This window comes from Sinocyclocheilus anshuiensis, unplaced genomic scaffold, assembly GCF_001515605.1.
Source record: "Sinocyclocheilus anshuiensis isolate Anshui unplaced genomic scaffold, SAMN03320099.WGS_v1.1 scaffold1265, whole genome shotgun sequence".
Lineage (NCBI taxonomy): Eukaryota > Metazoa > Chordata > Actinopteri > Cypriniformes > Cyprinidae > Sinocyclocheilus > Sinocyclocheilus anshuiensis.
In genome coordinates, this window is record NW_015551081.1 from 11569 (window position 1) to 25531 (window position 13963).

General features: G+C 36.7%; 2 protein-coding genes across 8 annotated transcripts in view; one reads left to right on the forward strand and one right to left on the reverse strand.

The window, feature by feature from the left end:
* drc3 (dynein regulatory complex subunit 3) overlaps nt 1-560 on the reverse strand; it is a 5176-nt gene extending 4616 nt beyond the window's left edge. The window contains exons 1-2 of the mRNA XM_016452571.1: nt 505-560; nt 121-311 (exon numbers count right to left, since the gene is read on the reverse strand). Coding sequence (XP_016308057.1) covers nt 121-274 — 154 coding nt within the window. The 5' untranslated portion in view covers nt 275-311; nt 505-560. The remainder of the gene's footprint in view (nt 1-120; nt 312-504) is intronic.
* Nucleotides 561-1144: 584 nt separating this feature from the next.
* Nucleotides 1145-13963, forward strand: part of tom1l2a (target of myb1 like 2 membrane trafficking protein a) — a 37358-nt gene continuing 24539 nt past the window's right edge. For all 7 annotated transcript variants that reach the window (XM_016452555.1, XM_016452558.1, XM_016452560.1 and 4 more), the window contains exon 1: nt 1145-1208. In XM_016452555.1, coding sequence (XP_016308041.1) covers nt 1157-1208 — 52 coding nt within the window. In that variant the 5' untranslated portion in view covers nt 1145-1156. The remainder of the gene's footprint in view (nt 1209-13963) is intronic.

Below are 13963 nucleotides of genomic sequence, written 5' to 3' on the forward strand. Positions count from 1 at the left end.
GGGGTAAAATATGCTTAAAAAATAAATAAATAAATATCCACAGATTTATATTAAACATTAACTGAATTCGTTTAATAAAATGATACAGTTCAGGTGTGAAATGATCAGTGATGTTCATACTCCTGTAGTCTAGTCTTAGTTGTAGCACGTCTTCATACTGGATGCCCTCGTTCTTGGATATATCTCCAGCTTGTCCCTGAGGTCCCTGTTCCTCAATTGCTTGTTTTAGCGTCTCCTCGTCTATTACTTTAGGTTCATCCTGTTGCCAGTTCATTTTCCACTGCTTCTGGTGACTGGAAACCGTTTATTACCTGCAGACACACACGGCCTACGGAGATCAGAAACGCAATTACGCAGTATCTTGTGCCTATAAAGCAATTGCTTATTTTGGAGACCTGTCACCATAAAATCTGTCAAAACATTGTATCAGTCATCATTTCAAAGGTTATTTTTTTCTGTATTAAAAGCTCATATTTGGTAATAAACTCTCAGTTGATAACAGACCTGCCTGGAACAAGCACACGTCTGCTGGACGCCAACGCAGTTGCTTAGCAACCGCAGACAACCGCTTGCAACTTCCGGAGATTTTAGTAGCTTTGAGGCGGGCTAAAATAATTAAAATAGAATTTCGTTACTTTTAGTTTTTTTTTTAATTGAACCTGATTTTAATTATTTGATATGATAGTAGAAACTTTCTGTGGCATCAATGTATCACTTGTTTCGCTTATTTAGTTAGTTAGTTAGCTATAATGAACCATATAACGTTAACTGTTAGCGATATTTTTCGAGTAAGACTTTATTTACATTTGTAAGATCCTTCATGGACCTAAAAGCTAATTTGTGGATCTGTTAGAAATACGATAATATTTCACGTGCACAATATGCACCACATGTTGATGAAATAACATAATTGCGTGAAGCAAACATGCCCATAAATTCATGTGAACTGGAATTTATGTTTTTCTAAAGTCGTTTCCATACGTTTTCGCACTTTAAGAGCCTTTTTAAGAGGAACTTGAGTCCCGTGATGAACAGGAGTATTGACCAATCTATTAAAAGTTTCGTTTGTCTAGACCAATCAAACAGCGCTCTGGGCGGGGCTTACGCGCGCTGTCCGCCAGCCTCTCGCTGTCGGTGGATTATTGTTGTCATCAAGATGGAGTTCTTGTTGGGGAATCCGTACAGCACTCCCGTTGGCCAGTGCATTGGTGAGTTAGCGGCTTATAATAGCTTCTTCTTCTTCTTTTTTTGTGTTTTTATAATAGTTAATAGGCCACAATTGCTCGTGTTAAAATGCTATAAATGTGTGTATTAGCTGGCAGCATCATACAGACAGCACTGTTAGCTAAATTAGATGATGTGCTAGCCAGCTTCTTCATCCGGTGTAAACACACATATGTTACTAGGAAACTCTATTCATTTGTTTTCATTTTTGGAAAATTCATAACTAGAGAGTGAGAGTGTTTCGCCAGCAGGTTTTTACTCGGTAACAGTCTGAGTTGGACTGAAAGGAGAAACTGAAGTCTCTGTCTGGACTCAATCAGACCACCTTCACTCTAGCATTTAACATTAGGACATTTATAACATTTATTTAACATTTTAATTTACTACCTCAATTTACATGGCGGTACCACCTCTGTGTATATATCTAATTTTGATTACTCTCAAACATGTAATACTTTGTTTAGTGCTGTAATGCATCGGTTTGACAGTTTGTCATTATGGTATTTTGATAATCATTAAATTCCTTATAATATATTAGTTTTACATGAAGAATACTGTCACTGCTGAGGGATGTAACAATACATGTTTTTTTTTAAATGCATGATACTGATCTCATAAAATGATACCCTTACAGTAATTTAAACAAAGCCAAAATAGGTTTAAAAAATATTAGATGTATGATAAACAAATAACAAAAAGTACTGTTCATTAACCAGAATAAAAATATTAATGATTCTGCTAACATATATATTTTTTATATAATGTATTTTATTAAATAATATATTTAATAGGCTAGAATTTAATTTATTCATAATAATTAGTAAAGATGGAAGCTCAGATGTGTGAGTGTTGATCATTGTATGTCAATAAAAGCTTCAATTAAGTCTGTCCAAACTTTCCTTTTTGGGTGAAGTTTATATAATCGCTAGCCACGATTTTCGTTTTTGTATTCATTTTTTATAATATTTTATATATTTTTTAAATATTGTCATATATTATTAATTGATTTTATTATTAAAATAATCTGACACAATATATTGTTATACCCCATAGTTACAGGACCTTGAATATACATAATTTTTCTTTAAATAGCCTATGTTTAGTTTTAACCTAAAATCGTGAAGTTGAAAAGTTAATGTTCGTTTCATTTGTTGACAACTAGTATTCAGGTTCACTTCATAGTGGCTTTCACTAATAGTTGACGTGCGGTTTATTGATGAGTCGGAAAACCAGTTTGTGTTGGCATGTCTGGTCCTGAATTTGGTTACAAGCGTAATAAAGCAGCAGTGATCCAGTCATGTGACTTTCGATTTGTTGACTACAGGGTGTGCAAACTGGTGCACATGTAGCGTCTTTAACCACTGTGACTTGGCTTTGTCCCTGTTTTACATGAGCGGTTATGCGAGGAAATCTATGTTTGGCAGTTTTGTTTGCATTTGAAAGTTTTTATTGTGTGTTTGCGGTGTGTGCATTTGACTGGAGTTCCTAGGTAGCATTAAAATCTCTGAGACCAGAATAAATTGTATGATTTGTCTGTATCTTAAACAGTGGTGTTCTGTATACCGAATTTCGTTTAAGTTAGTCATGCAAATTAGCTTTGTTGAGCAACAAAAATCTGCTTGGTTTAAAAGTGACTTCTGTGTGAGCTGTGCTTTATACATTGCTAATGCTATAATAAACAATGTGCCTTTTTTGGCCTGCAATGTTTCGCCAGAATTTCACTAATGCGACCACACTTTTAGGCCAAAACATGCTCTCAAGCATGCAAATCCAGACGTGAATGCTTAGCCATTATATTGCAGTTATATTATTTTAGACTTCAGTTTTATTTTAATGAACTATGTATCATGTTCAAATGTTGAAATAAGAATCCCTCCTTTGCTTTTGAGACCCAAGACCATGTTGATGTAAACTGATTAACTATCACCCTGCAAGATGTGAGAAAATGACAAGTTTAGGAAAAGACTATTAAATAAAATAGAAGTGAACAAAGTCTCTCTCAGCTGTCGCGGCATCATAAGTACGTAAGAGGGTGAATTGTATTATGGACACTCTGATTTGATTTTGGGAACAATTTGCGAACAGCGGCTCACTATTTCTCAGCACCACACGTCTCCAGCCTCGGGCCTGTAGGTCATAAGTTGATCCTGCAGGTTCAGGATGTGCTGACCACAGGACAACATTCTAACAGATGAGCATTTCATTATGAGTCAGGTATTATTTTTTTTCCATCACTCAGCTCTTGTACAGGACTGTTGTTAGAGCAGAGTCTTCAGTTAGTAGAGGAGACAAAGTGACAGTAGTAGGGCCTTTCGCACCACGGGAACCTTTTCATAGTACCAGAACTAATTGTGGAACTACCCACTTTTTGGAGTTTTCGCACCGCCGGAACTGGGTGCGATTTTAGTACCGGACTGCCTTTTTCGAGAACCAAATTAGCTCCTACTCCGGCGCAGGGTCTAACCAGCACAACTGGTACTAATCGTGACATAAGTAGACATTGATCGGCCAAACGCGTACGAAAACGCCCTCACCCGCCATGATTTAAAACGCCGTGTAAACATACTGTAAACATTGTGTCCACTTATTTCGCAAGTATGGAGAACAGCGATAGATGGACGGATGCTGAAGTGCAGGCACTTGTAGCAAATGTAGAACTGCCAGTTGTCGTTGGAGATTCTTAGTCCTCCTTTCCGTTCTTTCAATCGCTTTACGTATACGTCGACATTCCATGTCCATTATTGTGAAACCCGTGAGACACAACAAAAACACAGCTCCGATCACAGCGTCCTCCATCCTCCTGTTGTTAACGTTGTTCTTCTTTGTTTCCGTTGTTAAACGACGCGCACAAATGACATCGCTGTCGACTGGCTTACGTCACTTCCTAGTACACACTGTCGGTGCGAATGTAACCCTTTTAATGGTACTGGGAAATAGTTCGCGCAATATCGTCCCAGTACTTTAGTACTGTACATTTAGTTCTGGAACTAAAGCGGTGCGAAAGGCCCTAGTGTTGTCAAAAGTACCGACTTACGTACCAGTCGGTACTGAAATTTAAAAAACGTCCATTTCCCGCTAAGATTTGAGCACTGTTGAGCGGATTCTTAAACAGTGCTGATTGGCCAATGCGTTCACGCACTCAACAGATATGACTGTGATTGGATACAATGATCATCGCTTCGCGCTATTCACCGAGCGCTCACACAGAAACACAGGAGCATTTGAAAAAATTTGGTACTAATATGGGCAAGGCACGCTTCAGAGTTCCTGATTCATTTCCTGTGTCATCAGCAGCTCTGAAATAGATAAGGCTGTGTCACAATAACAGAGTCGATACCAGTAACCACCGCAAAAACTAAATTAATATAAGTTTTTAATGCAAAGAAATAGAAGGAAGATCCTTGTAATTTGTCACATCAGTCTAGGCCAAACTAGCTACCAAACTGAACCAGTATCACCGAGAAAGGCTGTTGTCAGCCTACATTTTAAGTTTTAATATTAGATTATTACCGATGGACCTCTGAGTTCACTTGAAATGGTTTCCTCAGACATGTCTTGCTGTTATTTTGAGCTATAGCATGTTCTGTAAGGTCACGTTGTTAATGTGGTGATAACAAGATTATGTTTGTCCTCAGAGAGATTAAAGGATGATGGTAAAAGTGTTGGGTCCCAATCCTTTCAGACCAAAGTGGACGTTATTCAGGTCTGAAACTGGCCCACCGAGGCATGAACTTTTAAGGAAGGAAACCACAGACAAGGACTTAATGAGGCTTCACATAAATAGCTTTGGAATTTGAAGTGGTTGTTAAGTGTTTAGCATGACTAAAATATCTCGCTGGCAACCAACTTTCTTGAGAAATCTTGTAATTAAACTTCTGTATAATTTTTTTCCCCCCAATATGAAAGTACTTGAGCTACATACTAGCCAATTATTAATATTTAAAAAATGTTTTCAAGTATCTTAATGAAACATTTTATCACTGATTTAAACCTCATGATCCTAACATTTCACACGTTCACAAACTTGTTGTTCACGAGTCTGTAACTGGAAGTAATGACTTGTGGTCAGTGGTGTTATTGTTAACTAAAACTGAAACTATTACAAATCTTTTTTGATAATTAAAATAAAGCTGAAATAATATGTAAATATTAAATGAAAAACTTAGCCTAAATGAATATTAGAAATGTTGCTTTGCAACTACTGAGATAAAATAAGTTTAAGTACTCAAATTATTCAAATTAAAACTGAAATAAAAATAAAATTAACAGAAATATTAAAAAAAATAATAAAATGAAAAGCACAACAAAATTGCTAAAAATTAAAAAATAAAATAATTTTAAAAATTAAAATGAAAACTACTATAAAATAAAAAGTAATTGAAAATATTAACAAATATTAGTATATAAATAATACTTAAAGGAACATTTTCCAACTCCCCTAGAGTTAAACAGTTTGTGCTGCCGTACCATGGGTGCAGCAGGCGCAATGATATTACGCAGCACCTGAAAATAGTCCCCAGTCAACTTTTCATTTTCCATCGGTCTTAGTACACGATTTAACTACAGAAGAGTCAAGTTTTAAATAGGAAAAATATCGAAACTCTTTGGTCATTTTTGAGCGAGATGCTAACGGTCTAATCAGATTCAATGATCTATGCTAAGCTACAGCTAAAAGTGCTACCGCCAGACCCGGAGATCGGCTGAATGGATTCGAAAACGGTAAAACTCAACTGTTTAACTCTAGGGGAGTTGGAAAATGAGCCTATTTTCAAAAATAGTGGAGTGTTCCTTTAAGTTACATTGCTTTCCGTCAGTTCATTCAGTGATGGATTTGATAGACTAAATTAGAAGCTTGTCAGTCTTTTTGACCAGTTCATTAAAAAAAGAATCAAGAGTCATTCATGAACCTCTCTGTATGTTCAGCAGTTTCAGGAAGCACTGATGTGTGCAGGTTTGGCTGTGTGGCCGTGTGGTGTTTGGCAGAGGTTGGTACGGCCGGATCACGTGATCCAGCGTTGGGCCAGCTGGGCTGAGCACTCGCTGTCTCCCGCCGCAGGGCTGTACTCAGCCATGTGTCTTGCCTGTTTTCCGCTCACTTTCTCTACCTCTCTAACATTTTCCAGCACACAATATTGTCCAGTTTTTATTATTTTCTTGCTCTTGTTCATTTACTTATTGTCTTCAGTCTTCCATGCAACAAATCTTCTTGAGGAGATTACTGGAGGATTTACCATAAGAAGTTGCTTGGTTTGTTAATGGAATATTCTGGGTTCAGTTCAAGTGAAGCTAAGTTGACAGCATTTGTGGCATAATGCTGATTACAGCATTTGTGGCATAATGCTGATTGCAGCAAACAGATATTTCCATCTCCTCCCTCTTTTTCCTAATAAAAAAAACTAAAATATAGATTACATGGTACATGTAAATGAGGATTTAAAAGCAGAAATGTGAATTATAGTATTATTAAAGCACTTACATTAATTCTTCTGTTAAAATATATGTATTATTTAAGTTGTAAAGCTGTTTAAGTCATTTTTACAGCTGTTTTATGTTTATTTTTTTTTAATCTGTATAAGAAAATTGTATATTCAAAAGTTTGAAGTCGGAAAGGTTTTGAAAGAAATCTCTTATGCTCACCAAAGTTGTATTTATTTGATCAAAAATACAGTAACAATAGTAATATTGTGAGATATACAAAGTAATAATGGTATTCTGTTTTAATACATTTTAAAATGAAAATATAATTATATAATATAATACAATATAATTGAATTTATATAATAGAATTGTATATAATATAATGTATTTTAACATTTATTCCAGCAAAACTTCCTTTTCATATGCTGATTTGGTTCTCATTTCATACAGTTGTTATTATTATCAATATTGAAAACAGTTGTGCTGCTTAATACTTTTGCATTCACTTAAAGAAAACATCTATCTATCTCCATTTATTAAGAGTCCACTCAATTAAAATGTTCAAGCTTCAAGAAGTTAATAAAGAAATTGTAAAAATAAAACACGAATTAAGCGGTTTCGTTCAAGTCTTTTGAAGAGACACAGTCAATGTGTATGTGTTATTAAATTAAATGTTTATTATGTATTGTAAAGTGATGTGAAGTGAATTAGGGATGCACCGAAATGAAAATTCTTGGCCGAAGCCGAACAAAATGAAACACTGGGCCGAATACTGAACACGTTTTTTCACATTGTTCCCCCATGTAGGCCGATTTTGCCTTTTTTTTTTTTGTTCACCATTGCATTAATTAAATTGCCAAAATGTGCTTTTTACTGTTTTGTCCTGCTTTTCAAATAAAAAATCAATTACAAAACAACAATTTAAAAATATTTACTTAACACTGAACATTTTTTTTCATTCTAGCAGACATTATACAACAAAGCACAATTTAAGTTGCTGAGCAGAAAATTTGAACACTGTGTGTGAATGTTATAATAAATGTATTAATAGAGCTGTTGTAGGGTAATTATTATTATCATTATTATCGTCTTGCTTTTTTATTTTATTTTACAGAACGACAGTAAAATTACAATACTATCATTTATGGATGTCGATGGAGTTGTTGCTTTTTCTCGACTTTTATGTTGGCAGAAACCCGCAGGAAGATCTCAGTGCTTCTTTTTGTTGACAACAGCATGCAGATTTATAAATGATTCTCATTACAAATTTGGGAAGAGGTTTGTCGCACGTATCACATTGTCACATGCCTTTATAAAAATTCACAAAAAATTTTAGCGCAGATTTTCCTCGCGCTTTGGACTTTGAACCCTGGTGCCGCGAGCTCGTGCAGCGCTGTCAGAATGCATGCAATTCGTGCATGCATTAGAAAATATAACATTCTGCAGTTTATTTACTAATCGTTTAAGGCCATTTAGCGATTTCAATCATCATACAGTAGCCTAACCACCAGCATCAGCCACCTCTTCTTCTCATTTCGCGATTTCAATCATCATACAGTAACCTAGTAACCACCAGCATCAGCCACCTCTTCTTCTCATCAGAGACGTGATGCAGCACTAAACAGTCTCTCGCTGTCGGTGCTTCGTGCTTGTAATGATTTCTGCGTCTTTCTCTGATAGTTTTAAATACTTTCACACTGCCGTCATGTTTTCTGCATTAGTGCGTGCCTCTATTTGATCGCGTTAGTCATTGTTCGGTACATATTATTTGGCCTTTTCGCTTATTCGGCCGGATAGATTTTTTTGCTATTTTCGGCCGAATAATTTCGGTTGCCGAATATTCGGTGCATCCCTAAAAGTGATTATGTCTCTTCAGAAGACTTGGATTAAACCGCTCGATTCATATGCTTTATTTTTACAGTCTCTTTATTAACTTCTTGTTTGGAATGTACTTTCAATGGGCAGAAATCTCTCTGCTTTCATTAAAAATATCTTCACTTTTGTTTCGAACATGAACAAAAGTCTTGGGTTTGGAAAGACATAAGGGTGAGAAAATAATGACAGAACTTTCATTTCGTTCAGCTGACATGTTAAAAAATGGTGCAAGTAGATGTGGAGCTGACACTCTTCTTTTAAGCTAATCATCTCAAAATGTCCAAATGTTGAGATATCAGCTGTACTTATGGTTTTCCAGTTTTGTTTAGTTTTGTCTTCTTCCTCTTTCCTATACGCACTCTCAAGGTGAGACTGCAGCCTTTTCAGCCGATATCTTCTTAACAGAACAACTTCCAGCCAGCCTGTAGGTGAAGCAGACATGCTGTAGGACAGGAGAGCAAGAAGAGTGCTGCTGTGAACTCTGCTCTTGTGTCTGGTGAGCAAGCAGACAGTAGCAGCAGTCTTCTCTCCGCCTCGTCACATCTGTCAGTTTGACAGAAGAGCAGCTCAGGGGTATGAATAAGGCATGAAGTATTTCCTGCGGCTCTGCAGACTGCAGGAAGAGGCCTCACCCAGCCGTGAAAGCGGTGTTATGCTCCAGACACTTCCCAGTTTGTTGAGCGAAAGTTCACTGGTACTGCCAAGCTGATGTCCAGCGCTGTGGATTGATGGGAGTTTTGGTCCAATTGTAAAAGACACTTTGGTGTAGTCTGTATATTTTAAGAAACCACCCAAAAATGAACATTTGCTGAAAATGTACACAGCCTCAGGCCATCCAAGGTGTAGATGAGTTTGTTTCTTCATTAGAACACATCATAGTTATCCCAAACTTTTGAACATACTTTAAACGTTCAGAACATACTCTGTGGAGAGATTGAACTGTTGCATGCTCTGCATTTGGTTGGTGTTTCACACATCTGTGGTCAGCCACCCTGTAGTGACTCAAATATAGTCAAACTTGGAAACTAGTAGGTGTTGTATGTATGTTACCAAAATGCAGACTTGCAGAAACACATTTGATTATATCTTGATAAACAGAAGTTTCAGTAGCTATGTTTCCATCCAAAGTTACGAATTAAACTTATGCGCAAAATTGTAATATCGCATAAAACATTTGCGAATAAAGCACCATTTTCATCCAGTGAGTTGAAGAGAACAAAATCGTCACTTCCTGATTACCTTGCGCTAAATATCACGAAGAAAAATTAAATTTGCTGCCGTAGGAGAAGGCACTGTATGTAATAATTTTTTTCACTGAGGACTTTTCATGTTATTTTGGTGTCAGCGGTCTTAGCACTTAGCAAGAATTTTGTCAATGCTTCAAATAGACACATTGGTTCAGCTATATAGGCCTAGATCACCTATACATGCTCATTTTATTTTGACCTCATTATCCAAATATTGTGACGGTTGTTACCTTTAGGGTCAATCTAAACTGGATTACTTACTAACTAACTAACTTACTAACTAACTGCGGGGGAAGTCGTGGCCTAATGGTTAGAGAGTCGGACTCGTAACCTAAGGGTTGCGGGTTTGAGTCTCGTACCGGCAGGGATTGTAGGTGGGGGGAGTGAATGTACAGCGCTCTCTCCCACCTTCAATACCACGACTGAGGTGCCCTTGAGCAAGGCACCGAACCCCCAACTGCTCCTCGGGCGCCGCAGCAAAAAAATGGCTGCCCACTGCTCCGGGTGTGTGTTCACGGTGTGTGTGTGTTCACTGCTGTGTGTGTGCACTTTGGATGGGTTAAATGCAGAGCACTAATTCCAAGTATGGCTCACCATACTTGGCCACATGTCACGTCACTTTCACTTTTCACTTAACAGGGGCTTGTTTCCAGAATGAATGAATGAATACAGGGTAATTACAACTTTTTTTTTCTCACAGTTCTGATTCTTTTTGTTTTACAATAATTGTGAGAGATGTAAACTCAGAATTCTGAGAGAAAAGGTTTTAAGATATAAACTTGCAATTTTGAGAAAAAAATATTTTGTATACTATGGTGTAAACAAGCTTCCATAAGGGACAAAAATATATATATTTTTTGTCCACTTAATGAGGTCTTTGCTTGTTTGTTATATATTTAATTTCATTTCACACATTTTTTTTATATCACAATTCAGAGAATTTCATAGATTTTCCCTCAAAATCAGTCTAGAAACTGTCAAAAAAACGTTTGTGTCCGATGGTGAAACTCTCAGCACAGTTTTTCAGTGGTGTTGAGTGTACAGGAAACAGAGGTTGTTTTGAGTTTGGAATGAGGTTTAGAGGCAGATGGTCAGATTGTGAACATGTCATCAGCTCGCTCAGTTCTCCTTTGCTGTATTTCGTCATCTGTCCCCACCCTTATCCTGAGTCACTCAGCAAAGCCAGCTTCAGGTTGAGCCACAGTAAAATCTCACTCAAGTGTATCCTCAATAAAACCATGTTTTGCTCTGTGGCAACACAGAGATGTGAAAGCACATTTTAGTTGCAAGCTCTTATGTACGAGAATCACACCCATGTTACTTCACACCTGATTTCAAAAGATTGTGAAACTAGATCTTATTTCATCACGCTCTTCCTAAAAGTAACTGTAAATGTTAAAAAAATTCTGAAACACCTGCTGGTGAATTCTGTGTTCTAATAGTACTCGCTGTCCCATTGTGTCTTTTCTACCAAAAGAACACCTTGGAGTTTGACTTGAAACCTTACCTGCGCTACTGTTGTGTAAAGCAGTGAGGAAAATGACATCTGACAATTAAGTAATAATCCAGGGCAGGCCTGGTCAAGCCTCCTCGCAGATGGACGGCAGTAAAGTTGAAATCTCTTCTGCTAGACGCTGATCTTTTCTTATAGTGTTTCAGAAAGAAGCAGTAATGGGGAGTAAACTGAAAGTTGCATCTCTCATTTTTGTGACAGTGTTACTTTAGTATCATTGAGATTTTATGTAGTTTTTATTAAGAGTTTGAATTTTATATTTTCATTTGACCTTTTTTGTAACTGTATCTTGTAAGGATAAAAGAAACTCAGATACTTTGATCTCCTGAGAAACAGACAATACAAACTTACACGGGCATCTTAGAGAAACCCCACAGAGTGGTGGTGCAGGAAACGCCTCTCTCACATATGCATCAGTTCCTTTTCATCTCCTCCCTCCACTTGATTCACTCAGAATGGGCAATAGTATAATGTTCTATATGAATGCAAATAAGATTTACAGTCATGTTTGGTATCATTTGAATAGTCTCAGGGCGAGTGGTACAATGGTCTTAATCTTACAAAAGTAGACTAAAAGATAATACAGATCCTAAGAGTTAAGAGATATTTTGCTTACTGTAATGGGAGTGCCCTCTCTCAGGCTCTTCCATGTAAATTACCTTCTGTTCCCATTGAGGTGTAAACCACCCAGGTCTGGGACGGGAAAGGACTAAGTGAATTACACTTTTTGTCATAAGCAAGCAGTAGGCGGCAGGCAAAATAGGTATTAGTCTACCTACACCCTCTGACTAGCATCAGACTGGCGAGTTTGTGATCGTAAGATCCACGTAAGGCCAGCGTGAGACTTAAAAGAGACATTAGGTCCCCAGTGAACGGATAATCGAAAGTATTGAGTCCGGAATAATCAAATATCTAAATTAATATACAATCAATATTTGTGATCATTAAGTTTAGGCAATATTTCTAATTAAAAACTGATCACTTGAAATTGGAGTCAGATTGAACACGGAGCTAGACAAAATTGAAACTAAGTCCTGATAAATTCAGAAGCGCAAGTAAAAGACCGAATACGCATTAAACCTTCGACCAGGCTGCTGGATTCTGCTTTTTGGGCTGGCGGGTGGATCCTTACAATCTTATCATTTTTATTATTTTTTGTTATGCGTCTAATGTCTGTTTAGTTTTATTTCAGTATTTTAGTACATCAGGTTAAACTAAAATTAAAATGAGAAATATTACTGTGAAAACTAGCTGAAATAAAATAACTGCATATTTTTAATATTTTATTTCAGTTTACTTTTATTTTATTAATTAGCAATTTCCATGATTTTAGTTGTAGTTAACTGGTGTGACTAGCTTTTGAAGTACTTTTTTGCAAGTAACACTGTGCATATATAGAACTACTTCCTTCTGCCACGTATTTAAATCTCAAGTTGACAGTTTACCAGCTGAGTCCAAGCCTCCGTTACTAATTCGAAAATGTCACTTTAGAACTAGTAACGAAGGAATTTTGAGTTGCTTCATGGAAAGCTTATTGTATTACTGTATTAAAAGCTCACTGTATTGTGTATTATGCATGTAACTGGCTGCTCTCGACGGGTTCATGAGTGGTTGAAATTTCTGAGTTATGTTATCACTAGAATATTGCACTCCTTTCAGCCAATCATATTTGAGAAGCAGAAAGAACTGTTGTATAAACATGTATATTTGTTCAACTGACCGGGGGAGTGTTCAGGAAACTTTTTGAAAACAGTCATTATATTTTGCAATAACTTTTGTTGACAATAGTGGTGCATAAATGACATTTCACATTGATTTGCAATAGATCTGTGAATTTATTTTTTCCAATCCTCATTTATTTTAGGGATGTGCAACAGTGATCGAGTATTCGGCCGTGACAGTGATGATCAATCATGAAAACGATGATCATGGAACATTTGTAATTTTTTTTCTAAATGGTTATATCAGCACGGGCGGCACCCTGAGCTCTGATTGTTTAGCTTGCCACAGCATGCGGTCCAAAGTATAGACGTGAGAAGAGAGAGAAGCATGGCTTCAAAGTCCCGTAGTGATGTCTGGGTTAGCTACATACATATCTGATTAATCTAATATAGGATGCGTTGGGATATTAACATTTATTAAAATGCTGAATGCATTGCATATTACCAGTATTTAGTTTCATGCTCAAATGCAATGTCCGATAATAGATATTAACATGCTGAATGCGCTGCATATTACATGCGTTTAGTTTCATGCTCAAATGCCATGCCCGATATTGACTGAGTTATTTGAGATGGTCATACTGCTTTTAGATGTTTCTTTTTTAAAATACTGATGTTATAATAATGCAGAAGTGCTTTTTTCGTCATATTTGTTCAACAGTAGGCATACTTCAATTAAAACTGTTTTTGTACTTCGTATGGCTTCGAAAATGCACAGGTGATTTCAGGAATCACTTGATAATGTAGATGAAAATATAGCAAAAATCTGCCACAAACATAGCATTGTAATGAGAACTTTATAGAATGTGAAATCTCTAGTAAATTCTGTCTGCTTTCGCGCTGTTATAAAAGCGCATCACGGCGGGAGCTCTCGCTCTCTCGATCGATATAGCGCGTAACTTAAAGGTGCAATAGTGATCATTAAGTTAAGTGGTCTAAATGTATTTATCTCTATTTATATATTC